Source organism: Lonchura striata, chromosome 36 (genome assembly GCF_046129695.1).
Source record: "Lonchura striata isolate bLonStr1 chromosome 36, bLonStr1.mat, whole genome shotgun sequence".
Lineage (NCBI taxonomy): Eukaryota > Metazoa > Chordata > Aves > Passeriformes > Estrildidae > Lonchura > Lonchura striata.
The window spans coordinates 664,119-691,855 of record NC_134638.1 but is presented as its reverse complement, the minus strand read 5'-3'; the positions used below and the strand labels follow the sequence as shown (position 1 = coordinate 691,855).

The 27,737-nt window shown below is 59.0% G+C and overlaps 3 protein-coding genes across 4 annotated transcripts; 2 read left to right on the top strand and 1 right to left on the bottom strand.

Moving 5' to 3' along the window:
* Window positions 1-186: 186 nt before the first annotated feature.
* Window positions 187-20,823, top strand: SART1 (spliceosome associated factor 1, recruiter of U4/U6.U5 tri-snRNP). Its single transcript, XM_077789639.1, has 20 exons — window positions 187-496; window positions 960-1,011; window positions 1,091-1,146; window positions 1,951-2,077; window positions 3,252-3,357; window positions 4,127-4,204; window positions 4,293-4,392; window positions 5,815-5,954; window positions 7,868-8,062; window positions 9,304-9,425; window positions 10,131-10,279; window positions 11,173-11,303; window positions 12,110-12,274; window positions 13,247-13,360; window positions 14,496-14,583; window positions 15,543-15,633; window positions 17,133-17,268; window positions 18,698-18,787; window positions 19,367-19,488; window positions 20,596-20,823. The coding sequence occupies exons 1-20, from the start codon at window positions 187-189 to the stop codon at window positions 20,612-20,614; spliced, it is 2,391 nt and encodes a 796-aa protein (XP_077645765.1). The 3' UTR covers window positions 20,615-20,823.
* Window positions 17,810-18,681, top strand: AMELX (amelogenin X-linked; the record flags this gene model as incomplete). Its single annotated transcript, XM_077789612.1, is given in 3 exon segments — window positions 17,810-18,165; window positions 18,167-18,290; window positions 18,292-18,681. Coding segments are annotated over 3 exon segments (714 nt in total), but the record flags the coding sequence as incomplete, so codon positions are not given.
* On the bottom strand, window positions 20,824-27,737 carry EIF1AD (eukaryotic translation initiation factor 1A domain containing). Of its 2 annotated transcripts, none has more exons than XM_077789735.1 (6): window positions 27,675-27,737; window positions 27,454-27,547; window positions 25,915-26,023; window positions 24,393-24,501; window positions 23,055-23,099; window positions 20,824-21,260 (listed from the first exon to the last, which is right to left on the bottom strand). In XM_077789735.1, the coding sequence occupies exons 2-6, from the start codon at window positions 27,538-27,540 to the stop codon at window positions 20,891-20,893; spliced, it is 720 nt and encodes a 239-aa protein (XP_077645861.1). In that variant the 5' UTR covers window positions 27,541-27,547; window positions 27,675-27,737; the 3' UTR covers window positions 20,824-20,890. The 2 variants fall into 2 exon arrangements, with proteins under 2 accessions (XP_077645861.1, XP_077645862.1); XM_077789736.1 differs by lacking the exon at window positions 27,675-27,737 and having other exon boundaries at window positions 20,824-21,078; window positions 21,160-21,260; window positions 27,454-27,577.

Genomic DNA, 27,737 nt, shown 5'->3' with positions numbered 1-27,737 from the left:
ACAACCATCCTGCTCATTCTGCCCACCCCTCCGCGCGCATAATGGTTCATCCCACAGCGCCCCCTCAAGTCCCGCCTAAACCTCGGCCAATCAGCACCGCGCTCCGCAGGAAGTAGCCAAACACCGGAAGCGTCTCCATGGCAACCACCGGAAGTGCCGCTGTCTCCCGGAAGTGGCGGCGCGGCCATGGGCGCCTCGAAGAAGCACCGGGAGCGCGGCGGGGCCGAGGCGGCCGAGGAGACCCCGGGAGCGGCCGGGACGGGCGGCGGCGGCAGCGCGGGGCGGCCCCGCGAGCACCGCAAGCACCGGCACCGCGGCGGGGAGCGGCGCGGGAAGCGCAGCCGCTCCCGGGGCGAGCGCGGGGGCTCCGGGGGAGGCTCCGGTTCCTCCCGGCGCGGAGGAGCCGAGGAGAGCGGGAGGAGCGGCCATGGCCGGGGCGGCACCGAGAGCGAGCGGAGAGCGAAGAGGGAGAGGAAGGAGGAGCGGGAGGAGCCCGGTGAGGGCGGGGGGAAAGGTTGGGGGGGGCTGGGAAGTTTTGGGGAGGAATTTGGGGTTTGGGGAGGGATTTGAGGGGGAGTTTGGGGGGATTTTGGGGTGTCGGGAGGGGCTCGGGGGTGCTGGAGGTGATTTTGGGGGGGGTTTCAGGGGCACAGCAAAGATTTGGGGTGCTGGAGGATTTGCGGGGGTTGGAGGAGGTTTTGGGGTGCAATTAGTGGGATTTTGAGGGGGGGTTGTTGCAGCTGGGGGTGATTTTGGGGGTTTGGGGGGGGCAGCTTTGGATGAGAGAGACCCCAGAGGGATTTTGGGGGGTTAAAGGTGAAATTTGGGGCGTTAAAGGGGATTTTGGAGAGATTAAAGAGAACTTTGGGGTATTCAGTGGGAATTTTGGGGTTTTGAGTGTTACAACCGCTCCCCTAATTCTAATTAATTACTAATAATTTATTAATTATCCTCTCCAGCCCCTCCTAAACCCGCAGCAGGCGAATCCTCCCTGAGCGTGGAAGAAACCAAGTGAGGACCCCACCCCAAATCCCCCAAAATTGGGGTCCCCCCACCCCAAACCTCCCCTGAGCCCTTTCCCTGTTCCCAGTAAGCTCCGGGCCAAACTGGGACTGAAACCGCTGGAGACCGGCCCGGCCAAGAAAGGTGAGGGGATTTTGGGGAAATTTGGGGGATTTTTGGGGTGCTTGGGGCTGGTTTTGGGGCCGATTTCAGTGATTTTGGGGCGCTGCCCAGAGGTGATTTTCGGGTGATTGTGGAGTGCCCCGAGGACGATTTGGGGCTGATTCTGAGGTGCTGCTGGGGGGTGATTTGGGATGGATTTTGGGGTGCCCCAGGGCTGGTTTTGAGGTTGATTTTGGGGTTGATTTCCTTGGTTTTGGGGTGGATTATGGGGCTGATTTTGGGGTGGATTGTGAAGTGCCTGGGACTGATTTTGGGGTGCTGCCCGGGGCTGATTTTGGGGCCAATTTCACTGATTTTGGGGCCAATTTCACTGATTTTGGGGTGGATTATGGGGCTGATTTTGGGGTGGATTGTGAGGTGCCTGGGACTGATTTTGGGGCGCTGCCCGGGGCTGATTTTGGGGCCAATTTCACTGATTTTGGGGTGGATTATGGGGCTGATTTTGGGGTGGATTGTGAGGTGCCTGGGACTGATTTTGGGGCACTGCCCAGGGCTGATTTTGGGGTCAATTTCACCGATTTTGGGGCTGATTTCACCGATTTTTGGGTGGATTACGGGGTTGATTTTGGGGTGGATTGTGGGGTGCCCTGGGGCTGATTTTGGGGCCGATTTCACTGATGTTTGGGGCTGATTTTGGGGCTGATTTCACCGATTTTGGGGCCGGTTTTGGGGCTGATTTCACTGATGTTTGGGGCTGATTTTGGGGCTGGTTTTGGGGTTGATTTCACTGATTTTGGGGCCGGTTTTGGGGCGCTGCCTGGGCAGAGGCGGGCACCAAGGAGGAGCCGGTGGCAGCCGAGCTGATCAATCCCCTGGCGCTGCGGCAGCGCGAGGAGATCCGTGAGAAGCTGGCGGCGGCCAAGGAGAAACGGCTGCTGAACCAGAAACTGGGGTACGGGGGGGATTGGGGAGGAATTGAGGGGGTTTGGGGAGGATTTGGGGGGTTTAGGGAGGATTTGGGGAGGATTTTGGGGGGTTTGGGGAGGAATTGGGGGAATATGGGGAGGAATTGGGGGAATTTGGGGAGGATTTGGGGAGGATTTGGGGGGATTGGGGAGGAATTGGGGGAATATGGGGAGGAATTGGGGAGGTTTGGGGAGGATTTGGGGAGGTTTGGGGAGGATTTGGGGGGGTTTGGGGAGGAATTGGGGGAATATGGGGAGGAATTGGGGGGGTTTGGGGAGGATTTGGGGGGATTGGGGAGGAATTGGGGGGGTTTGGGGAGGATTTGTGGGGATTGGGGGGGTTTAGGGAGGATTTGGGGGGATTGGGGAGGATTTGGGGGAATATGGGGAGGATTTTGGGGGGTTTGGGGAGGAATTGGGGGGGTTTAGGGGGCATTTGGGGTGGAATTGGGGGGATTTGGGGGTGTTTGGGGTGGAACTGGGGGGGCTGAAGGGCATTTGAGGAGGAACTGGGAGGATTTGGGGGTTTTTGGGGTGCTGAGAGGAATTTGGGAGGGTTTGAGAAAGAATTGGGGGGTGTAAGGGGCCTGGGAGAGCGTATGGAGGGATTTTGGGGGGAATTTAGGAGGAATTGGGGGTGTTATTGGGGATTTTGGCAGGGCTGAGAGGAATTTGGGAGGAATTTGGGTGTTTTGGGGAGATTTGGGAGTGTTTAGGGAGGATTTGGGGGTGTTTGTGGGTTTTGGGGGGGGATGAGAGGAATTTGGGAGGAATTGGGGGGTTTGGGAGGTGTTTAGGAGAGTTTTGGGGGAGCTGGGAGGGGATTTGGGGGGTTTGGGGAGGAACTGGGAATTCCCGGGAGGGTTTGGGGGGATTTGGGATTTTCAGGGGGAATTTTGGGGGGCCAGGATGGGATTTTGGGGCATATGAAAAATTTGGAGAGCATCTGGGAGGAGATTTTAGGGCACAGGGAATATTTTAGGAGATTGTGAGGAGCACAAAAAAGAATTTGGGGTAGAATTTTTAGATGCAAGAAAAGGTTTTTAGGAGTATTGAGAAAAATCTGGAATCGCTGGGATGCAGAGAAGAGATCCAGGAGGATTTTTGGGGGTTCAGGCCGTTTTGGGAACCCCAAAATATCCCTTTTTTGCCCCAAAAAAGGAAGGTGAAGACGCTGGGGGAGGAGGAACCCTGGCTGGACGATGCGGCCGCGTGGATCGAGCGCAGCCGGGCGCTCCAGAGGGAGAAGGAGCTGGCAGAAAAAAGGGTGGGAAGGGACCCCAAAATCCCAGGAAAACCCCCAAATCCCAGAAAAAAACCCAAATCCCCCTGATTTCAGTCCAAAAACTGTGTGTTTACCTCATTTTTTAGCTGTTTTACGGCAGAAATTTGGATTTTTATGGGATTTTTGGTGGGGTTTGCTCACCCGAAATCCTGATTTTGCTCTGGATTTCAAGAATCGTGGAGCTGCCAGAAAATTCAGGCTAAGTTTCAAAGTTTTTAGTCAAAAATTCCCTAAAAACTAAAGATTTTGCAGGTTAAATGTTTTTTTTTATAACGTGCTTTGGGGCTAAAATGTGGAATTGGGAGGCTAAAATTGAGATTCCATCTGAATTTGTAGGAATATTCAAGGTGATTTTTAGGAATATTCTCTCAAAACTCCGCTAAAGATGATGCTTTTAGGCCTTACATTTTTGCTCTTTGCAGTAAATCTTTCCAAGTGTGGTGCTAAAATCACGGATTTTAACCCCAAAATTCTGCTTCCATCTCAATTTTTTGGGATTTTGGTACCACTCGAAGATCAAATCCAAGTTTTAGGAGCATCCCCAAAAAACCTCAACAATTTGAGAGCATCGTTGCCGTTTTTTGAGCCAAAAATGGGAATTTTGAGCTCGTTTTTGCCCTAATGAGAAGCTCCCAGGTTCCCGTTCTCCCGGGAGCGGGCTGGGGGTGTCCCCCGGTGTCCCCCGGTGTCCCCCAGTGTCCCCCAGTGTCCCCCAGTGTCCCCAAACTGGTGTGACTGGTGGGGTTTGCAGGCCAAGCTGCTGGAGGAGATGGACCAGGAGTTCGGGGTCAGCCCCTTGGTGGAGGAGGAGTTCCAGCGGCGCCGGAGGGTGAGGGACATTGGGGACCTTGGGGACAGTTTGGGGACAGTTTGGGGACAGTTTGGGGACAGGCTGTGACCCCCCCGTGCCCCCCCAGGAGCGGTACAGTGCCCGGGACCTGCAGGGGCTGACGGTGGAGCACGACCCGGCCTCGATCCCCGAGGGACAAACGCTGGTGCTGACCCTCAAGGACAGGGGTCAGTGGGGACATGGGGACACTGGGGACATCGGGGACATCGGGGACACTGGGGTGGCACAGGGAAACTGGGGTGACACAGGAACACTGGGGTCAGTGGGGACATGGGGACATGGGGACACTGGGGTGGCACAGGGGACAATGGGGACATGGGGACACTGGGGACATCGGGGTGGCACAGGGACAGGGCTCAGTGGGGACACTGGGGACATCAGGGTGGCACAGGGACACTGGGGTCAGTGGGGACATGGGGACACTGGGGTGGCACAGGGACACTGGGGTCAGTGGGGACATGGGGACACTGGGGTGGCACAGGGACACTGGGGTCAGTGGGGACACGGGTGGCACAGGGACACTGGGGTGACACAGGGACACTGGGGTCAGTGGGGACATGGGGACATGGGGACACTGGGGACATCGGGGACACTGGGGTGGCACAGGGGACAATGGGGACATGGGGACACTGGGGACATCAGGGTGGCACAGGGACAGGGTCAGTGGGGACATGGGGACACTGGGGTGGCACAGGGACAGATCCTGGTGCTGATCCTCAAGGACAGGGGTCAGTGGGGACAGTGGGGTGACACAGGGGTCAGTAGGGACATTGGGGACATTGGGGTGGCACAGGGACAGGGCTCAGTGGGGACACAGGTGACACGGTGGGGACAGTGCTGTCCCCAGGGGCCATGGGGAGGTCACTTTGGGTATGGAGCGTCTTGTCCTTGTCCAAGATGTCCTCTCACTGTCCCCTTTGTCCCCTCTCTGTCCCCTCCCTGTCTCCTGGCTGTGTCCCTGTGCTGTCCCTTGGCTGTCCATGTGTCCCCTGTCCCTGTGTCCCCGTGTCCCCATGTCCCCTGTCTGTCCCGTCTGTCCCCCGTGTCCCCTGGCTGTCCCTGTGTTCTCTGTCTGTCCTCTGGCTGTCCCCGTGTCCCCCGTCTGTCCCGTGTCCCCCGTCTGTCCCCGTGTCCCCTGGCTGTCCCCGTGTCCCCTGGCTGTCCCCCGTCTGTCCCCGTGTCCCCCGTCTGTCCCCGTGTCCCCTGTCTGTCCCCATATCCCTGTGTCCTCTGGCTGTCTCCGTGTCCCGTCTGTCCCCGTGTCCCCTGGCTGTCCCCTGTCTGTCCCCTGTCCCCGTGTCCCCCGTCTGTCCCGTGTCCCTGTGTCCTCATGCTGTCTCCGTGTCCCCCGGCTGTCCCGTGTCCCCGTGTCCCCTGTCTGTCCTGTGTCCCCCGTCTGTCCTGTGTCCCCCGTCTGTCCCGTGTCCCCCGTCTGTCCCATGTCCCCCGTCTGTCCCCGTGTCCCCGTGTCCCCCGTCTGTCCCGTGTCCCCGTCTGTCCCCGTGTCCCCCATCTGTCCCATGTCCCCCGTGTCCCCGTGTCCCCGTGTGTCCCGTGTCCCCGTGTGTCCCGTGTCCCGTGGCTGGCAGGGGTGCTGGAGGCCGGTGAGGACGTGCTGGAGCAGGTGGCGCTGGCGGCGGCGGCGCGGGCGCAGGAGGAGCAGGAGCAGCGGCGGCGCCGCCCCAACTACGACCCCTACGGAGAGCAGGAGCCCGCGCCCGGCTCCCAGGTACCCGGCGTGGGGTATCGCGACATGCCAATCGCGATATATCGGTCGATACTGCGTCACGCGGCTCGATATCGCGGTTTGTCGCTCGATATCACGATACATCGTTCGGTAGGACGATACGTCGTTGGGTATCGCGATATATCAGTCGGCGTCACAGTACGCGGCCCGGTATCGCGACACGTCACTCGATATCGCGACATATCGCTAGATATTGCGACACGTCACTCGATATCGTGACACGTCACTTGATATCGCGACATATCACTAGATATTGCGACACATCACTCGATATCGTGACACGTCACTTGATATCGCGACATATCACTAGATATTGCGACACATCACTCGATATCGTGACACGTCACTCGATGTCGCGACACATCACTCAATATCGTGACATATCACTAGATATCGTGATGGGTCCCTCGATATCGTGACACGTCACTTGATATCGCGACGCGTCCCTTGACATTGCGATGCGTCACTCGCTATCGTGATGCGTTGCTCGATATCACAACACGTCACTCAATGTCACGATACATCGCTTGATATCGCAACACGTCACTCGATATCGCGTCGCGTCACTCGATATCACGTGTCACTCGATATCGTGAGGTATCACTCGATACCGCAGCATGTCGCTTGATATCACAACACGTCACTTGATATGACAACGTGTCACTCAATATCGCGTCACGTTGCTCAATATCACAACGTGTCACTCGATATTGTGAGGTATCATTCAATATCGCGACGTGTCACTCGATACCTCGACGTGTCATTCGATATCGCGACACGTCACTCGATATCGTGAGGTATCGCTCAATATCGCAATATGTCATTTGATATCGCGACATGTCACTCGATACCTTGACATGTCATTCGATATCATGACACGTCATTCAATATCACGACACGTCACTCGATATCGTGAGGTATCACTCAATATCGCAATATGTCCTTCGATATCGCGACGTGTCACTCGATACCTCGACATGTCATTCGATATCACGACACATCATTTGATATCATGACATGTGACTTGATATCACGATATGTCATTCGCTATCACGACACGTCATTCAATATCACGACACGTCACTCGATACCATGACACATCACCCGATACCGCGACGCGAGGCCCGCTATCGTGACGTGTCACTCCGTATCACAGTGCGTCACTCGATGTCGCGTCGTGTCACCCGGTAATGCGACGTGTGGCCCGCTATCGTGACGTGTCAAATACGTCACAATATGTCACAATACGTCACTCGATTTTGCATCGCATCACCCGGTACCGTGACGTGTCATCCAGTCCCGCGCCGCGCGCCCGTTGTCGTGACGTGTCACCCGGTCCCGTGACGTGTCACCCGGTCCTGTGCCGCGTCACCCGGTCCCGCGCCACGTGGCCTGTTGTCGTGACGTGTCACCCGTTGTTGTGACATGTCACCCGGTCCCGTGCCGCGTCACCCGGTCCCGCGTCGTGTCACCTGCTGTCGTGACGTGTCACCCGATACCGTGACGTGTCACCTGCTGTCGTGACGTGTCACCCGGTCCCGTGACGTGTCACCCGTTGTCGTGACGTGTCACCCGATACCGCGATGTGTCACCCGCTGCCGTGACGCGTCACCCGCGCCGCGCGCCCGCTGTCGTGCCGCGTCACCCGATACCGTGACACGTCACCCGCGCCGCGCGGCCGCTGTCGTGCCGTGTCACCCGCTGTCGTGCCATGTCACCCGTTGTCGTGATGTGTCACCCGGTCCTGCGCCGCGTCACCCGCTGTAGTGCCGTGTCACCCGCTGTCGTGACACGCCACCCACGCCGCGCGCCCGCTGTCGTGCCGTGTCACCCGCTGTCGTGACACGCCACCCGGTCGCGCGGCCGCTGTGGTGACGCGGCGATTCCCCGCGCAGGCCGCGCCGCCGGCGCTGCTGCCGCAGTACGACGAGCCGGCGCCGCGCCCCTCGTTCCGCCTGGGCCCGGGGGGGACGCAGGACGCGGGGGGGGACCCCCGGCCCGGACCCCTCCCCCCGGCCGGCCCCGCCCCCCAGAGCCTGCAGCTGCCCCTCCCCCGCCTGGCCAGCGAGTACCTGAGCGCCGAGGAGATGGTCAGGGGGCTTGGGGGGGATTTGGGGGGGCTTGGGGGGGTTTGGGGGGATTTGGGGTCACTGGGGGGGATTTGGGGGGATTTGGGGTCGTTGGAGAGGATTTGAGGGGATTTGGGGTCACTGGGGGGGGATTTGGGGGGATTTGGGGGGGATTTGGGGGGTCTGGGGGGATTTGGGGTCGTTGGAGAGGATTTGAGGGGATTTGGGGTCACTGGGGGGGATTTGGGGGGTTTGGGGGGATTTGGGGTTGTTGGAGAGGATTTGAGGGGATTTGGGGTCACTGGGGGGGATTTGGGGGGGATTTGGGGGGTTTGGGGGGATTTGGGGGGATTTGGGGTCACTGGGGGGGATTTGGGGGGGCTTTGGGGTCGTTGGAAGGGATTTGGGGAATTTGGGGGGGCTTTGGGGTCGTTGGAGGGGATTTGGGGAATTTGAGGGGATTTGGGGTCCTTGGGGGAATTTGGGGGGGTTTGGGGTCGTTGGGGGGATTTGGGGTCATTGGGGGGATTTGGGGGGATTTGGGTTCACTGGGGGGGATTTGGGGGGCATTTGGGGGGGTTTTGGAGTCTTTGGGGGGATTTGGGGTCACTGGGGGGGCTTTGGGGTCGTTGGAGGGGATTTGGGGGATTTGAGGGGGTCTGGGGTCATTGGGGGGGGTTTGGGGTCATTGCGGGGATTTGGGGTCACTGGGGGGGATTTGGGGTCCTCGGGGGGCATTTGGGGGCGTTTTGGGGTCATTGCGGGGGTTTTGGGGTCTTTGCAGGGGATTTGGGGTCCTTGGGGGGATTTGGGGAAGCTTTGGGGTCGTTGGAGAGGATTTGGGGGGGTTTTGGGGTCTTTGGGATAATTTGGGGTCACTGGTGGGGATTTGAGGTCCTGGGAGGGATTTGGGGTCATTGGGGGGATTTGGGGGGTCTTTGGGGGGGGCATTTGGGGTCATTGGGGGGGATTGGGGGGCGTTTTGGGGTCACTGGGGGGGATTTGAGGTCCTGAGAGGGATTTGGGGTAATTTGGGATCATTGGGGGGGTTTGGGTGGGATTTGAGGTCATTAAGGGGGGGGGGGATTTGGGAAGGGATTCAGGGGTAATTTTGGGGCGATTCGGGGTAACTTGGTAGGGATTTGAAGTCTGTGGCGAGGATTTTGAGGCAATTCACGGGGGGATTTGGGATCCTGGGGAGGATTTTGGGGTCCCGGGGAGAATTTAGGGTTGATTTTTGGGGGTGATCCGGGGCTCCCCAGGCGGTGACGTTCCGCAAGACGCGGCGCCGGGTGCGGAAACTGCGCAAGAAGGAGAAACCCCTGAGGGCCGACGACCTCCTGGCCACGGCCCCGGGGGACACCCAGGGCGACTTCGGCTCCAGGTGGGGCCGGGGGGCAAATTTGGGGGGTCCTGGGGGTGGGGGGAGGGTCCTAAAAGGGCTGGAGGGGGATTTTGGGGGGGTCCTGAGGGGATTTTGGGGTGTTCTGGGGGGGGATTTTAGGGTTCCTGGAGGGAGTTGGAGGCATCCTGGGGAGGATTTGGAAAGTCCCTGGGGGGATTTTGGGGGTCCTGGGGAATTTGGGGTGTTCTGGGGAATTTGGGGTGTTCTGGGAGGGTTTAGGGGGTTCTTGGAGGGATTTGGGGGTACCTGGAGGGGTTTGGGGGATCCTGGGGAGGATTGGGATGGTCCTTGGGGAGGGATTTTGGGGTGTTCTGGGGAGGATTTGGGCGATCCTGGGGAGGATTTTGGGCGATCCTGGGGAGGATTTTGGGGTGTTCTGGGGGGGATTTGGGCGATCCTGGGGAGGATTTTGGGGTGTTCTGGTGGGGATTTGAGGGGTCCTGGAGAGGATTTTGGGGGGGTCCTGGTGAGGATTTTGGGGGGGATCCTGGTGAGGATTTTGGGGTGTTCTGGAGGGGATTTGAGAGGTCCTGGGGAGGATTTTGGGGGGGTCCTGGGGAGGATTTTGGCCTATTCTGGGCAGGATTTTGGGGTGTTCTGGGCAGGATTTGAGGGGTCTTGGGGGGATTTGGGAGGGATCCTGGGTATCATTTTTGGGGTTCAGTTCCCCCAAACCCCCCCCAGGTCGCGGGGCCGAGGCCGGCGGGTGCAGGAGGATGAGGAGGGGGCCGGGGGGGACCCCGAAAACGGCCCCGAGCCCCCCGAGGGGACCCCCCAGGCCCCGCTGCCCTCGGACGACACCCGCACGGAGAACATGGACATCAGCAGCGACGGTGGGAGCGGGATTTAGGAGATTTAGGGGATCTGGGGGGGGGATTTAGGAGATTTGGGGGATTTGGGGTGGATTTTAGAGGATTTTAGGGGGATTAGAAGGGATTTTGGGGGCCTTTTAGAGGAGATTTTGAGGGATTTAGGGAGATTTGGGTGGGGAGTTAGAGTGGATTTTGAGGGATTTAGGGGAATTTTGGGAGAATTATGGGATTTTAGGGTTTTTATGGAATTTGGTTCCCCTGTGCCCATCCCAAGGAGCCGGGATCCCCCTGGCCCTGAAGGAGGATGAGGTTGAGCAGGAGCCAGGGTTATTTGTGGGTGGTTTTAGGGATTTTTGGGGTCGTTTTCTGGGATTTTGGGGTCCCCTGACCCCGATTGTCCCCCCAGATGAGGTTGCCCCCCCCGTGACCCCCCTGGCCCTGGAGGAGGATGAGGCCAAGCAGGAGCTTGGGGGATTTGGGAGTGTTTTTAGGGATTTTGCAAGAAATTTTGGGGTGGTTTTAGGGATTTTTTGGGGGGATTTTCTGGGATTTTGGGGTATCCTGACCTTGATTGTCCCCCCAGACGAGGCCACCCCCACCAGAACCCCCCCAGCCCTGTAGGACGACGAGGCTGAGCAGGAACTTGGGGAATTTGGGAGCGTTTTTCGGGATTTTGTGCAGGATTTGGGGATTTTTTGGGGGGATTTTCTGGGATTTTGGGGTTCCCCTGACCCTGATTGTCCCCCCAGATGAGGCTGCCCCCCTGGGACCCCCCCAGCCCTGGAGGAGGATGAGGCTGAGCAGGAACTTGGGGAATTTGGGAGCGTTTTTCGGGATTTTGCGCAGGATTTGGGGATTTTTTGGGGGGGTTTTCTGGGATTTTGGGGTTCCCCTGACCCTGATTGTCCCCCCAGATGAGGTTGCCCCCCCCGGGACCCCCCCAGCCCTGGAGGAGGATGAGGCTGAGCAGGAGCTGCAGCAGCAGCTGGAGCGGGGCCGGCGCCTGCGGCAGCTGCGGGAGCTGCGTGAGGGAGGGGGAGAGAAGGTAAGAACCCCCCCAAAAAATCCCCAAAAATCCCTCAAAATCCCCCTGAGAAACTCCCAGAAACCCCTCAAAAAACAACCCAAAACCTCACCAAAATCCCCCCACAAAAAACCTCCAGAAGTCTCACAAAACCCCCTCAAAATCCCCCCGAAAACCTCCCAGAAACTCCCCCAGAAGCCCCCTAAAATCCTACCAAAAAACCCCTAAAAGCCCCCTCAAAAACCCCTCAAAACCCCCTCTCCACAACACCGTAAAAAGCTCCCATTTAACACCCCAAAAACTGTTTATGGTGACCCTAAAATCTCTCTGAGGATCCCCGAACTTGCCCTCTCCAGCAACCCTAAAATCCCCCCAAAATCTTCTCCAAACTGCCCCAAAACTCTCCCAAACTGCCCCAAATCCCCTCCAACCCCCCCTTAAATCCCTCCAAACTTCTCGGGGCGCCTCCAAAACCTCCTTGTGGGACCCCCAATCCCAAAACCTCTCCCAAAGACCCCCAAAACCACCCCAAATTCCCTTAAGTCCCCCCCAAGATCCCTAAATCCCCTCTCAAATCAGCCCCAGATCCCCCCAAATTCCTCCATATCTCCACTAATTCCTCCATTAATCACCCCAAAACTGCCCGTGGCACCCCCAAAACCTCCTTGTGGGACCCCCAATCCCAAAATCTCCCCCAAGGAACCCCCGAAACCTCCTCAAATCCCAACGCCCTCCTCCAAAACCCTACGGAGAACCCCGCTCAAAAGGCGGGGGGGGGGGAATAACCCCAAATTTGGGGGTCCCCGCTGACCCCCCACTTTTGGCAGGTGCTGGAGCTGCTCCGGGGGGGCTCCGGGGGGGTCCCGGGGGGGCCGGACCCCCGGGGGGGGGGCAGCATCGTCTTCAACGCCACCTCGGAGTTCTGCCGGACGCTGGGCGAGATCCCCACCTACGGCCTGGCCGGGAACCGCGAGGAGCACGACGAGCTCATGGTCGGGCCCGGGGGGGCTCTGGGGGGGATTTGGGGGGATTTGGGGGGATTTGGGGGGCATTGGGGGGGATTTGGGGGGATTTGTGGGGGGATTTGGGGAGTTGGAGGGTGTTTGGGGGGGGTTGGAGGGGGTTTGGGGCAGTTTTGGGGGGATTTGGGGCAGTTTATGGGGGACTTGGGGCAGTTTTGGGGGCTCTGGGGATGTTTTGGGGGGATTTGGGGCAGTTTTGGGGGGATTTGGGGAGGTTTGGGGGGGATTTGGGGAATTGGAGGGTGTTTGGGGGGTTGGAGGGGGATTTGGGGCAGTTTTAGGGGAATTTGGGGCAGTTCTGGGGAATTTGGGGAGGATTGGAGGGCATGGAGGGGGTTTGGGGCAGTTTTGGGGGGATTTGGGGAGGTTTGGGGGGGATTTGGGGAATTGGAGGGTGTTTGGGGGGTTGGAGGGGAATTTGGGGCAGTTTTAGGGGAATTTGGGGAGGATTGGAGGGCATGGAGGGGGTTTGGGGCAGTTTTGGGGGGATTTGGGGCAGTTTTGAGGGGATTTGGTGGAGTTTGGGAGGGATTTGGGGGTGGTTTGGATGGGATTTGTTCTCCCCATATTTGTCCTCTCCATGTCCCTGGCTGTCCCTGATGTCCCAAACCCCCACAATGTCCCTGTGTCCCCTGCTGTCCCCAATGTCCCCAATGTCCCCTGATGTCCCCAACATCCCCAATGTCCCCAATGTCCCCTGATGTCCCTGCTGTCCCCAACGTCCGTGTCCCCAGCGTCCCCAACGTCCCCAATGTCCCCCAACATCCCCAATGTCCCCGTGTCCCCTGATGTCCCCAATGTCCCCTGATGTCCCCAATGTCCCCGTGTCCCCTGATGTCCCCAATGTCCCTGCTGTCCCCAACGTCCCCAATGTCCCCAATGTCCCTGCTGTCCCCAATGTCCCCAATGTCCCTGCTGTCCCCAACGTCCCCGTGTCCCCAGGCCCTGGAGCGGGCCGGCCGCCCGGCGTCACCCCCGGAGCCGCCGGACTCGGAGGGGGAGGAGAACGTGGGGTGGAGCAGCGTGAACCTGGCAGAGGAGCGGCAGCACCAGGACGTGAGGGGCTGGAAACGGGGCAGACACCCCGAAAATGGGCTGGGGGACCCCGAAAATGGGGAGAAACACCTCAAAAATGGGCTGGGGGACCCCGAAAATGGAGAGAAACACCTCAAAAATGGGCTGGGAGACTCCGAAAATGGGGAGAAACAGCTCAAAAATGGGCTGGGGGACCCCGAAAATGGAGAGAAACAACTCAAAAATGGGCTGGGGGATCCCGAAAATGGGGAGAAACACCTCAAAAATGGGCTGGGAGACCCGAAAATGGAGAGAAACACCTCAAAAATGGGCTGGGGGTCCCTGAAAATGGAGAGAAACAACTCAAAAATGGGCTGGGGGGGTCCCCAAAAATGGGGAAAAACACCTCAAAAATGGGCTGGGAGACCCCGAAAATGGGGAGAAACACCTCAAAAATGGGGGGAAACAATCCGAAAACAGGTTGGGGGACCCCAAAAACAGGCTGGGGGACCCAGAAATGGGACAGGAGACACTGAAAATGGGATAGGAACTCCGGAAATGGGATAGAAACCCCAAAAATGGGATAGGAACCCCAAAAATGGGATGGGGGAGCCCAGAAACAGAGAGAAACACCCTTAAATGGGCTAGGGGTCCCCAAAAATGGGGAGAAACACCCTAAAATGGGCTGGTGGACCCCAAAAACAGGATGGGGAACCCTGAAAATGGGATGGGCACCCCAAAAATGGGCTGGGTGACCCCAGAAATGGGGGAAGCACCCTGAGAATGGGTTTGGGGACCCTGAAAATAGGATAAGGGACCCCAAAAATGGGAGAGAGCTTAAGATTTGGGGAAGAAATTGGAATCTTTTAAAACAAAGAGAGGAGGATAAAAATGGGATCCCAAAATGGGGAAAACTCATAAATGAGGGATCCCAAAGTGTGGGGGAAAACCCCAAAATCAGGGAAAAACCCCAAAATTTAGGGGCCACAGACCCCTAAAAAAAAAACCAAGGAGCCCCAAAAAGTGAGACCCGAAAATTGGGAGATCCCATAAAAGAGGCACCCCAAAACTGGCTCACCCCAAACCCAACCACCCCAAACTCCCTTTTAGGGACCCTGGGGGGTTGTTTTGGGGTTCCCCGATTTTGGGGTGCCCCTGACCCCCCCCTTTTTTTCAGTTTTCAGCCTCGTCCACCACGATCCTGGACGAGGAGCCCATCGTGAACCGGGGCCTGGCGGCGGCGCTGCTGCTGTGCCAGAACAAAGGTCAGGATTTGGGGGAAATTTGGGGCTTTTGGGGTCCTTCCAGTGGGGTTTGGGGTCCCTATGAGGGTTTTGGGGTCCCTATGGGTGTTTGGGGTCTGTCTGAGGGGGCTTGGAGGGGTTTGGGGTCATTATGGGGGTTTTGGGGTACTCCCAGTAGGGTTTGGGGTCCGTTGGGGGAGTTTGGGGTTCTTACAGCGGGGTTTGGGGTCCTCAGGAGGGTTTTGGGGGGTTTTGGGATTCTTTTGGGGGGTTTGGACTCTTTGAAAGGAGGTTTGGGGTCCTTTTTGAGGGGTTTGGGGTCTGGGGGGGGTTTGAGGGGTTTGGGGTTTTTTGGGCGGGGGGGTTTGGGATCCTCTTTGTGGGATTAGGGTTTGTACGGGGGGTTTGGGGTCATGATGGGGGTTTGGGGTCTGTTGGAGGGGGTTTGGGGGATCACTGTGGGGTTTTGGGGGTCACTATGAAGTTTTGGGGGTTGCTGTGAAGTTTTGGGGGTTCTGTGGGGTTTTGGGGGGTCACTGTGAGGTTTCAGGGGTCACTGTGAGGTTTCAGGGGTCACTGTGGGGTTTTGGGGGTTGCTGTGAAGTTTTTGGGGTTGCTGTGAAGTTTTTGGGGATTGCCGTGAGGTTTTGGGGATCACTGTGAGGTTTTGGGGGTTGCTGTGAAGTTTTGGGGGTTGCTGTGAGGTTTTGGGGTTCCCTGTGAGGTTTTGGGGGTCGCTGTGAAGTTTTTGGGGTTCTGTGAAGTTTTGGGGTTCCCTGTGAGGTTTTGGGAATCACTGTGAGGTTTTGGGGGTTGCTGTGAAGTTTTGGGGTTCCCTGTGAGGTTTTGGGGGTTGCTGTGAAGTTGTTGGGGTTCTGTGAAGTTTTTGGGGATTGCTGTGAGGTTTTGGGGTTCCCTGTGAGGTTTTGGGGGTCGCTGTGGGGTCTCACATCCCCCCCGTGTCCCCCCGGTGTCCCCAGGGCTGTTGGAGACCACGGTGCAGAAAGTGGCGCGAGTGAAAGCCCCGAACAAATCCCTGCCCTCGGCCGTGTACTGCATCGAGGACAAGATGTGAGTGTCCCCTGGGTCCCCTCGGTGTCACCTCGATGTCACCTGTGTCACCTCGGTGTCACCTCGGTGTCACCTGTGTCACCTCGGTGTCACCTGTGTCACCCCCACAAACCTCCATCCCTCCCATCCCTGCCCTCGGCCGTGTACTGCATCGAGGACAAGATGTGAGTGTCCCCTGGGTCCCCTCGGTGTCACCTCGATGTCACCTGTGTCCCCTCGGTGTCACCTCAGTGTCCCCTGTGTCACCCCCACAAACCTCCATCCTCCCCATCCCTGCCCTCAGCCGTGTGCTGCATTGAGGACAAGATGTGAGTGTCCCCTGTGTCCCCTCGGTGTCACCTCGGTGTCACCTGTGGCACCTGTGGCACCTCGGTGTCCCCTCGGTGTCACCCCCACAAACCTCCAACCCCCCATCCCTGCCCTCGGCCGTGTGCTGCATCGAGGACAAGATGTGAGTGTCCCCTCAGTGTCACCTCAGTGTCCTCTCAATGTCACCTGGGTGTCACCTGTGTCATCCCTCGTGTCACCTGCTCTGTCACCCTGAGCCCCCCAATGTCCCCGTTATCCCCAGTGTCCCCAGGGCCATCAATGACCAGTACAGCCACCAGGAGCTGTACCCCAGTGATGTCCCCAGTTGTGTCCCCAGTGTCCCCAGGGCCATTGATGACAAGTCCAGCTGCCAGGAGCAGGTCCCCAGTGTCCCCAGTGATGTCCCCAATGTCCCCAACAATGTCCCCGTGTCCCCAGGGCCATCAATGACCAGTACAGCCACCAGGAGCTGTAACCCAGTGATGTCCCCAATGTCCCCAGCACTGTCCCCATGTCCTCAGGACCATCGATGACAAGTACAGCCACCAGGAGCTGTAACCCAGTGATGTCCCCAGTGATGTCCCCAGTGTCCCCAGGGCCATCAATGACCAGTACGGCCACCAGGAGCTGTACCCAGTGATGTCCCCAATGATGTCCCCAATGTCCCCAGTGATGTCCCCAATGTCCCCAACAATGTCCCCGTGTCCCCAGGGCCATCAATGACCAGTACAGCTGCCAGGAGCTGTACCCAGTGATGTCCCCAGTGTCCCCAATGATGTCCCCAGTGTCCCCAATGATGTCCCCAATGTCCCAACGATGTCCCCAACAATGTCCCCATGTCCCCAGGGCCATCGATGACAAGTACAGCCACCAGGAGCTGTACCTCAGTGATGTCCCCAGTGATGTCCCCAATGATGTCCCCAATGTCCCCAACAATGTCCCCATGTCCCCAGGGCCATCGATGACAAGTACAGCCACCAGGAGCTGTACCCAATGATGTCCCCAGTGTCCCCAATGATGTCCCCAGTGTCCCCAATGATGTCCCCAATGTCCCCAGCACTGTCCCGTGTCCCCAGGGCCATCGATGACCAGTACAGCCACCAGGAGCTGTACCCAGTGATGTCCCCAATGATGTCCCCAATGTCCCCAATGATGTCCCCAATGTCCCCAACACTGTCCCGTGTCCCCAGGGCCATCGATGACAAGTACAGCCGCCGGGAGGAGTTCCGGGGCTTCACGCAGGATTTCAAGGAGAAGGACGGCTACCGGCCCGACGTCAAGATCGAGTACGTGGACGAGACCGGCCGCAAGCTCACCCCCAAAGAGGTGGCGTGTCCCCAAAACTCCCCCCAGTGTCCCCAAAACTCCCAGAGTGTCCCCAGAACACCCCAGAGTGTCCCCAGAACACCCCAGAGTGTCCCCAACACCTCCAGAGTGTCCCAAACACCTCCAGTGTCCCCAAAACTCCCCAGAGTGTCCCGAACACCTCCAGAGTGTCCCCAGCACCCCCAGAGTGTCCCCAAAACTCCCAGAGTGTCCCCAGAACACCCCAGAGTGTCCCCAACACCTCCAGAGTGTCCCAAACACCTCCAGTGTCCCCAAAACCCCCCAGAGTGTCCCCAAAACACCCCAGTGTCCCCAAAACTCCCCAGAGTGTCCCGAACACCTCCAGAGTGTCCCCAGCACCCCCAGAGTGTCCCCAGCACCCCCAGAGTGTCCCCAAAACTCCCCCAGTGTCCCCAGAACACCCCAGAGTGTCCCCAACACCTCCAGAGTGTCCCCAAAACCCCCCAGAGTGTCCCCAAAACACCCCAGTGTCCCCAAAACACCCCAGAGTGTCCCCAAAACTCCCCAGTGTGTCCCCAGAACACCCCTCAGTGTCCCCTGCTGTCCCCTGACCCCAAAATGTCCCCAAACCTCCTGGTTACCCCAAAGTCTCCCACATCACCCCTGGTGTCCCCAAACCCCCTCCAGTGTCCCTTAATGTGCCCTAACGTCCCCAGTGTCCCCCAAATGTCCCCTGATGTCCCCAAGCCCTCAATGCCCCCAATGTCCCCAATGCCCTCAGTGTCCCCTCAATGTCCCCGATGTCCCCAGTGTCCCCAATGTCCCCAGTGTCCCCTCAATGTCCCCGATGTCCCCAAGCCCCCAATGTCCCCAGTGTCCCCGATGTCCCCAGTGTCCCCTCAATGTCCCCGATGTCCCTGATGTCCCCAAGCCCTCAATGCCCCCAGTGTCCCCAATGTCCCCAGTGTCCCCGATGTCCCCAATGTCCCCTCAATGTCCCCGATGTCCCCTCAATGTCCCCAATGTCCCCGATGTCCCCGATGTCCCCTCAATGTCCCCGATGTCCCCTCAATGTCCCCAATGTCCCCGATGTCCCCGATGTCCCCGATGTCCCCGATGTCCCCTCAATGTCCCCAATGTCCCCTCAATGTCCCCGATGTCCCCTCAATGTCCCCAATGTCCCCGATGTCCCCGATGTCCCCAATGTCCCCAGTGTCCCCGATGTCCCCGATGTCCCCAGTGTCCCCGATGTCCCCAGTGTCCCCGATGTCCCCGATGTCCCCTCAATGTCCCCAATGTCCCCAATGCCCCCTCAATGTCCCCAATGTCCCCGATGTCCCCTCAATGTCCCCAATGTCCCCAATGCCCCCTCAATGTCCCCAATGTCCCCAGTGTCCCCTCAATGTCCCCGATGTCCCCAATGTCCCCAATGTCCCCAATGTCCCCGATGTCCCCTCAATGTCCCCAGGCCTTCCGGCAGCTCTCCCATCGCTTCCACGGGAAGGGCTCGGGGAAGATGAAGACGGAGAGGAGGATGAAGAAGTTGGATGAGGAGGCGGTGAGGGGGATTTTGGGGGGATTTGGGGCAGTTCTGGGGGATTTTTGGGACCGTCCCTCTCCTCCCATTGGGGTCTCCACTCCAATTTTGGGGTCTGGTGGTGCTGCTGAAGGTTTTGACCCCGATTTTGGAGTTCCCAGGATGTTTTTGAGGTCGTTGGCCCAAATTTTGGGATCCTCCAGCCTGATTTTGGGGTCCCCTGGAGGCTTTTGGGGTCCCCCTAGCTCCACTGGAGAATTCCAGCCCAATCTGGGGACCTCGAACCCCAATTTTGGGGTCTCCCCGTGGTTTTGGGGCAATACCCTGGGAATGCGATCGAGGGGGTTCCCTTGGGATTTTGGGATATTTTTCCCCAAGATTTTTTTGGGGAATTCCCAAAATTTTTGGGGTCCTCCTGATTTTTGGGGTGCAGCCACCAAAGAAGGGTAACCCCAGTGTCCCCCTGGGGATGGCAGCCCCGAAAACCCAGGGGGGTTCCCTTTGCGATTTGGGGAATTCTTGCGGGTTTTTTTGGGGGCATTCCCGGGGATTTTGGGGTGGCCCTGATTTGGGGGTTCCCCCCCCGTTTTTGGGGTGCAGCTGCTGAAGAAGATGAGCTCCAGCGACACCCCCCTGGGCACGGTGGCGCTGCTGCAGGAGAAGCAGCGGGCGCAGAAGACGCCGTACATCGTCCTGAGCGGCTCCGGCAAGAGCATGAACGCGTGAGCGCCAAACTGGGAGCACTGGGAGGGACTGGGGAGGGGCTGGGAGGGAACTGGGAGGGATTGGGATGGGACTGGGGGGGACTGGGATGGAACTGGGAGGGACTGGGAGCACTGGGAGGGGCTGGGGGGACTGGGATGGAACTGGGGGGACTGGGATGGAACTGGGGGGACTGGGAGGGACTGGGATGGAACTGGGGGGGATTGGGATGGAACTGGGGGTACTGGGAGGGACTGGGGGGCACTGGGATGGAACTGGGGAGGGGCTGGGAGGGAACTGGGAGGGATTGGGATGGGACTGGGGGGGACTGGGATGGAACTGGGAGGGACTGGGAGCACTGGGAGGGACTGGGGGGCACTGGGATGGAACTGGGGGGCACTGGGATGGAACTGGGGGGACTGGGAGGGACTGGGATGGAACTGGGGGGGATTGGGATGGAACTGGGGAGGGGCTGGGATGGAACTGGGAGGGATTGGGATGGGACTGGGGGGGACTGGGATGGAACTGGGAGGGACTGGGAGCACTGGGAGGGACTGGGGGGACTGGGATGGAACTGGGGGGACTGGGATGGAACTGGGGGGGATTGGGATGGAACTGGGGGGACTGGGATGGAATTGGGGGGCACTGGGATGGAACTGGGGGGACTGGGATGGAACTGGGGGCACTGGGATGGAACTGGGGGGATTGGGATGGAACTGGGGGGACTGGGATGGAACTGGGGGGCACTGGGATGGAACTGGGGGGATTGGGATGGAACTGGGGGGACTGGGATGGAACTGGGGAGGGGCTGGGAGGGAACTGGGATGGACTGGAACAGAACTGGGAGGGACTGGGGGGCACTGGGATGGAACTGGGGGGGTTGGGAGAGGATTAGGAGGGAACTGGAGGAACTGGGATGGACTGGGGAGGGGCTGGGAGGGAACTGGGATGGATTGGAGAGGGACTGGGAGGGGATTGGGATGGACTGGGGTAGACTGGAAGGGGACTGGGAGGAACTGGGGGGACTGGGATGGACTGGGGAGGGGCTGGGATGGACTGGGAGCACTGGGATGGACTGGGAGCACTGGGATGGAGCACTGGGTCACTGACCCCTCTTTTCCTTCCAGGAACACCATCACCAAGTGAGGGGCACGGGGGACACTTGGGGACAACCTGTGACATCCCAGGGACACCTTCGGGCCATTGCCGGACACCCTGGGGACACTTTGGGGACACTTCAGGACACCCCTGGAGCCCTGGGGACACTCTGGGGACACCTCTGGAACTGGGACACCCCTGGGGACAGCCCTGTCCCCCCTGCCCGCCCCTGGGGACAATAAACCTCCGGGAGTCACTTTGTGTCACCGCGTGTCACTGGCGGGGAGGGGACACACCGAGCCACCCCAGTGCCACCAGCGTCCTTTATTGGGGCGCGTCCCCCTGCCCCGTGTCCCCCCTGTCCCCGCTGTCCTTGTCCCCATTGTCCTTTGGCTGCGGGGTCCCCGCCTTGTCCCCGGTGTCACTCGTGTCCTCTGTGTCCCCCGTGTGTCCCCGGCTGCCGTGCTCCGAGCTGTCCCCGGTGTCCTCGTTGTCCCCGGTGTCCTCCTCGTTGTCCCCATCGCTGTCCCCGGTGTCCCCATCGCTGTCCCTGGTGTCCTCCTCGTTGTCCCCATCGCTGTCCCCGGTGTCCTCCTCGCTGTCCCCCGTGTCCTCCTCGCTGTCCCCAGAGCTGTCCCCGGTGTCCCCAGGGGTCCCCCCCCGGTTGGTGTTGACAAAGAGCCCCTGGTTGTCACTGGGGGGGGGACACGGGGGTGTCACCGTGTCCCCAATGTGTCACCGTGTCCCCAATGTGCCACTGTGTCCCCAATGTGTCACCGTGTCCCCAAGTGTGTCACCGTGTCCCCAATGTGTCACCGTGTCCTCAAGGTGTCACCGTGTCCCCAAGTGTGTCACCGTGTCCCCAAGTGTGCCACCATGTCCCCAAGTGTGACACCGTGTCCCCAATGTGTCACCGTGTCCCCAAGTGTGTCACCGTGTCCCCAGTGTGTCACCGTGTCCCCAAGTGTGTCACCGTGTCCCCAATGTGTCACCGTGTCCTCAAGGTGTCACCGTGTCCCCAATGTGTCACCGTGTCCTCAACGTGTCACCGTGTCCCCAAGGTGTCACCGTGTCCCCAAGTGTGTCACCGTGTCCCCAATGTGTCACCGTGTCCTCAAGGTGTCACCGTGTCCCCAAGTGTGTCACCGTGTCCCCAATGTGCCACCGTGTCCCCAAGTGTGTCACCGTGTCCCCAAGTGTATCACCGTGTCCCCAAAGTGTCACCGTGTCCCCAATGTGTCACCGTGTCCCCAAGTGTGTCACCGTGTCCCCAAGGTGTCACCGTGTCCCCAAAGTGTCACCGTGTCCCCAAATGTGTCACCGTGTCCCCAAGTGTGTCACCGTGTCCCCAAGGTGTCACCGTGTCCCCGAGTGTGTCACCGTGTCCCCGAGTGTGACACCGTGTCCCCGAGTGTATCACCGTGTCCCCAAGTGTGACACCGTGTCCCCAAGTGTGTCACCGTGTCCCCAAGTGTGACACCGTGTCCCCAATGTGTCACCGTGTCCACAAATGTGTCACCGTGTCCCCAGTGTGTCACCGTGTCCTCAAAGTGTCACCGTGTCCCCAATGTGTCACCGTGTCCCCAAGTGTGTCACCGTGTCCCCAGTGTGTCACCGTGTCCCCAGTGTGTCACCATGTCCCCAAGTGTGTCACCGTGTCCCCAATGTGTCACCGTGTCCCCAGTGTGTCACCATGTCCCCAAGTGTGTCACCGTGTCCCCAATGTGTCACCGTGTCCCCAGTGTGTCACCGTGTCCCCAAGTGTGTCACCGTGTCCCCAAATGTGTCACCGTGTCCCCAAATGTGTCACCGTGTCCCCAGTGTGTCACCGTGTCCCCAATGTGTCACCGTGTCCCCACGTGTGTCACCGTGTCCCCAATGTGTCACCATGTCCCCAAGTGTGTCACCGTGTCCCCAGTGTGTCACCGTGTCCCCACGTGTCCCCTTGACCCCATTCTGACCCCTCCTCCTCTTTACTGTCCCCGTTAATGACCCCCAATTAACCCCCTTAATTATCACCCCCCAATTAAACCCCCTAATTAGCATCCCCCAATTAACCCCCTTAGTTATCACCCCCCAATCATCACCCTCCAATTAACCCCCCTAATTATTACCCCCCACAATTAACCCCTCTATTATCACCCCCTAATTAATCCACCATTATCACTCCCTCAATTAAGGTCCCATTATCGCCCTCACTAACAATCCCCAATTAACACTATTGCTCCCAATTAACACCTCCGTTGTTCTTCGTTAATTCCCATTATTACCCCCCAATTAATATCTCCATTAACCCAAATTAATTAACATCCCATTACTGCCCCAAATTAATCGCCGTTATCACCCCCCCAATTAACGCCACCTTATTACCCCTCAATTATCCAATTAAAACAAATCCCAATTAAAACCCCATTACTGCCCCCAATTAACACCCCCACGGCCGGTCCCCAGTTAATTAGCACCTCGTTATCCCCCCTAATTAACTCACCCCTCCCGGGGGTTTTTCCTCTCCAGGGGTGCGAAGGCCTCGGGCCTGCGGGGGGAGGGCACAGGGAGGATTTTGGGGTGAATTTTGGGGAGATTTGGGAATTTTGGGGTGTTTTGGTGGAGTTTGGGGGTTTTTTTGGGATGGTTTTGATGTTTTTTGAGGAGGTTTGGGGGGTTTGGGGTATTTAGGGGAATTTTGGGGTATTTAGGGGAATTTTGGGGTATTGGGGGGTGGCGATTTGGGATATTTTAGGGTGGTTTGGGGTATTGTGAGGTGAGTTGAGCTCTTTTGGTTTTGTCGTATTTTGGGGGGATTTGGGGAAATTTGGGGAGTTTGGGTGAATTTGGGGGTTTTTTGGGGGGGTTTCTTTGGGTATTTTGGGGCAGTTTAGGGGTATTTCGGGTTTGGGGGGATATTTTGTGTTTGGGTGGCTATTTTTGGGGCAGTTATGGTGTATTTTTGGGTTTTGGGGGGTATTTTGGGGTATTTTTGGGTTTGGGTGGCTATTTTTGGGTTTTGGGGGGGTTTTTTGGGGGCAGTTTAGGGGTATTTGGGGGGTATTTTTGGGTTTTGGGGTATTTTTGAGTTTGGGTGGCTATTTTTAGGTTTGGGTGGTATCTTAGGATATTTTTGAGTTTTGGGGGGGGGTTTGGGGCAGGTTAGAGGTATTTTGGGGGTATTTTTGAGATTTGGGGGTATTTTGGGTTTGGTTGGCTATTTTTGGGTTTTGGGGGGTATCTTAGGGTATGTTTGGGTTTGGGGGGTATCTTAGGATATTTTTTGATTTTTTTTTGTTGGTTTTTTGGGGCAGTTTAGGGGTATTTTGGGGGTATTATTGGGGTATTTTGGGGGTATTTTAGAGATTTGGGGGTATTTTGGGTTTGGGTGGCTATTTTGGGGCAGTTATGGTGTATTTTTGGGTGTATTTTGGGGTATGTTTGGGTTTGGGTGGCTATTTTTGGGTTTTGGGGGGTATCTTAGGGTATGTTTGAGTTTTGGGGGGGTTTTGGGGGCAGTTTAGGGATATTTTGGGGGTATTATTGGGGTATTTTTGGGTTTGGGTGTATTTTGGGTTTGGGTGGCTATTTCTGGGTTTTGGGGGGTATCTTAGGGTACGTTTGGGTTTGGGGGTTTTTTTTGGGTTTTGGGGGGTATCTCAGGGTACGTTTGGGTTTGGGGGGGTTTTTTGGGTTTTGGGGGGTACCTTAGGGTACGTTTGGGTTTGGGGGGGTTTTTTGGGTTTTGGGGGGTACCTTAGGGTACGTTTGGGTTTTGGGGGGGTTTTTTGGGTTTTGGGGGGGTTTTTTGGGGTAGTTTTGGGGTATTTCGGGGCCGTACCAGAGCCCCTGGCGCTGCAGCGAGCGCACGTGGGCCGGGAGCAGCACCAGGGAAATCTCGGCTTTGACCTTGGAGCCCTCCAGGATGGGATCCACGAGCAGGAAATCGCCTGGGGGGACACGGGGGTCACCCGGGGGTCACCCAGGGGTCACCCGGGGGTCACCCGGGGGTCACCCAGGGGTCACCCGGGGGTCACCCAGGGGTCACGGGGTCACAGGAGTGGCCTGGGGACAGACGCAGGGACAGCGCCCGGGGTGGGGAGGGGCAGCAGGGGACAGTGGGGGAGGGCGGGTGACGGTGACAAAGTGACAAAGAGCCGGCGGCAGCGCCCTGGTGACGGTGGCGCGGTGACAGCCAGAGGGTGACGATGGCGCGGTGACACAGAACAGCCTGGGGACAGTGACAGGGAGGCAGTGCCAGTGCCCCGGTGACAGTGACAAAGTGACAGTGACACGAGACAGCGGCAGGGTGACAATGGCAGGGTGACAATGACAGGGTGACAATGGCAGGGTGACAATGGCACAGTGACAATGACAGGGTGACAGTGATAGGGTGACACAGTGACACTGACAGGGTGACAATAGCACAGTGACTATGACAGGGTGACACAGTGACAGGGAGGCAGTGCCAGTGCCCCGGTGACAGTGACAAAGTGACAGTGACACGAGACAGCGACAGGGTGACGATGGCAGGGTGACAATGGCACAGTGACAATGACAGGGTGACAGTGATAGGGTGACACAGTGATGCTGACAGGGTGACAATGACAGGGTGACAGTGACAGGGTGAAAATGGCAGGGTGACAATGGCAGGGTTACACAGTGATGGTGACGGTGACAGTGATAGGGTGACACAGTGACGCTGACAGGGTGACAATGACAGGGTGACAGTGGCAAGGTGACAATGGCAGGGTGACAATGGCAGGGTTACACAGTGATGCTGACAGGGTGACAGTGATAGGGTGACACAGTGACACTGACAGGGTGACAATAGCACAGTGACAATGGCAGGGTGACACAGTGACACTGACAGGGTGACAATAGCACAGTGACAATGACAGGGTGACACAGTGACAGTGACAGGGAGGCAGTGCCAGTGCCCTGGTGACAGTGACAAAGTGACAGTGACACGAGACAGCGACAGGGTGACAATGGCAGGGTGACACAGTGACGCTGACAGGGTGACGACAACACAGTGACGCTGACAGAGTGACACTGACAGAGTGACAATGACAGGGTGACAGTGACGGGTGACAGTGGCAGGGTGACAGTGATAGGGTGACACAGTGACGCTAACAGGGTGACAATGGCACAGTGACAATGACAGGATGGGAGAAACGGTGACACAGTCACAGTGACAGGGTGACAATGGCAGGGTGACACAGTGACAGGGTGGCGGTGTCACCTCTCTTGATCCAGATGTGCCGCCGGAAGCGCGGTGGCAGTGACAGGGTGACAATAGCACAGTGACAGGGTGGCAGTGACAGGGTGACACAGTGACAGTGACAGGGTGGCGGTGTCACCTCTCTTGATCCAGATGTGCCGCCGGAAGCGCGGTGGCATGCTGGCCAGGAACCGTGTCCCCTCCGCCGTCTCCACCTCGTGCAGGTTGTTCCCCGGTGTCCCCAACACCTGCGGGGACACTCAGTGTCCCCTCCATGTCCCCAGTGTCCCTCAATGTCCCAAATGTCCCCCCAAATCCCCCCGATGTCCCCAATCCCCCCAATGTCCCTGGTGTCCCACCGGTGTCCCCAGTGTCCCAAATATCCCCCCAATGTCCCTGGTGTCCCACCGGTGTCCTAAGTGTCCCCAGTCCCCCCCGATGTCCCTGCGGTGTCCCCAGTGTCCCCCATGTCCCCAGGGTCTCCAACGTCCCCGAAGTGTCCCCAGGGTCCCAAATGTCCCCCCAATCCCCCTGATGTTCCCAATCCCTTAATGTCCCCAGTGTCCCCCATGTCCCCAGTCTCCAACGTCCCCGCAGTGTCCCCCATGTCCCCAGTGTCCCCGCTGTCCCCGCAGTGTCCCCATGTCCCCGGTCTCCCCGGTGTCCCCGCAGTGTCCCCCATGTCCCCAGTGTCCCCGGTGTCCCCCATGTCCCCGGTGTCCCCGCAGTGTCCCCGCTGTCCCCGCTGTCCCCGCAGTGTCCCCATGTCCCCGCAGTGTCCCCATGTCCCCGCAGTGTCCCCAATGTCCCCGCTGTCCCCGCAGTGTCCCCGCTGTCCCCGATGTCCCCGCAGTGTCCCCAATGTCCCCGATGTCCCCGCAGTGTCCCCGCTGTCCCCGATGTCCCCGCAGTGTCCCCAATGTCCCCGCTGTCCCCGCAGTGTCCCCATGTCCCCGGTGTCCCCGCAGTGTCCCCCATGTCCCCCATGTCCCCGCAGTGTCCCCGCAGTGTCCCCCATGTCCCCAGTGTCCCCGCAGTGTCCCCGCAGTGTCCCCGCTGTCCCCATGTCCCCGCTGTCCCCGCAGTGTCCCCGCAGTGTCCCCGCTGTCCCCGCTGTCCCCATGTCCCCGCTGTCCCCATGTCCCCGCTGTCCCCATGTCCCCGCTGTCCCCGCAGTGTCCCCGCTGTCCCCCATGTCCCCGCAGTGTCCCCGCTGTCCCCAGTGTCCCCGCAGTGTCCCCGCTGTCCCCCATGTCCCCGCAGTGTCCCCGCTGTCCCCGCAGTGTCCCCATGTCCCCGCAGTGTCCCCATGTCCCCAATGTCCCCGCTGTCCCCGCAGTGTCCCCATGTCCCCGCTGTCCCCGCAGTGTCCCCGCAGTGTCCCCGCTGTCCCCGCTGTCCCCGCAGTGTCCCCGCTGTCCCCCATGTCCCCGCAGTGTCCCCATGTCCCCGCTGTCCCCAGTGTCCCCATGTCCCCAATGTCCCCGGTGTCCCCATGTCCCCGCTGTCCCCGCAGTGTCCCCGCTGTCCCCATGTCCCCGCTGTCCCCGCTGTCCCCGCTGTCCCCGCTGTCCCCGCAGTGTCCCCGCTGTCCCCGCAGTGTCCCCGCTGTCCCCGCTGTCCCCAGTGTCCCCGCTGTCCCCGCTGTCCCCGGTGTCCCCGCTGTCCCCGCTCTCACCCTGACCACGCTCTGGCCCTCCGCGGGCTGCACGCGCTCCTCCAGCAGCTCCCGCACCACGTGCTTCCGCTTGGTGGCGCGCGACATCGCGGGGCTGGGGGGACACGGGGGGGGCTCAGGGACCCCCGGCGGGGGGGGAGGGGCGGGGGGGGAGCCCCGGGACCCCCCGGGACCCCCCGGGACCCGCCCGGCCCCGCCCCCACCGAGCGGCGCCCGCTCACCTGCGGCAGCACTTCCGGGTAGAGCGGCGGCGGTGACGTCACTTCCGAGAAGGAAGGCGGAAG

Coding starts and splice junctions, on each gene's coding strand:
- EIF1AD (XM_077789735.1), bottom strand. CDS start 27,540: ATGTCGCGCGCCACCAAGCGGAAGCACGTGGTGCGGGAGCTGCTGGAG. Junction 23,100..24,392: donor CTGCAGCGCCAGGGGCTCTG/GTACGGCCCCGA, acceptor CTCCCCCCGCAG/GCCCGAGGCCTTCGCACCCC. Junction 21,261..23,054: donor AGGAAAAACCCCCGGGAGGG/GTGAGTTAATTA, acceptor TCCCCCCCCCAG/TGACAACCAGGGGCTCTTTG.
- SART1 (XM_077789639.1), top strand. CDS start 187: ATGGGCGCCTCGAAGAAGCACCGGGAGCGCGGCGGGGCCGAGGCGGCC. Junction 2,078..3,251: donor CTGCTGAACCAGAAACTGGG/GTACGGGGGGGA, acceptor GCCCCAAAAAAG/GAAGGTGAAGACGCTGGGGG. Junction 3,358..4,126: donor AGGAGCTGGCAGAAAAAAGG/GTGGGAAGGGAC, acceptor TGGGGTTTGCAG/GCCAAGCTGCTGGAGGAGAT.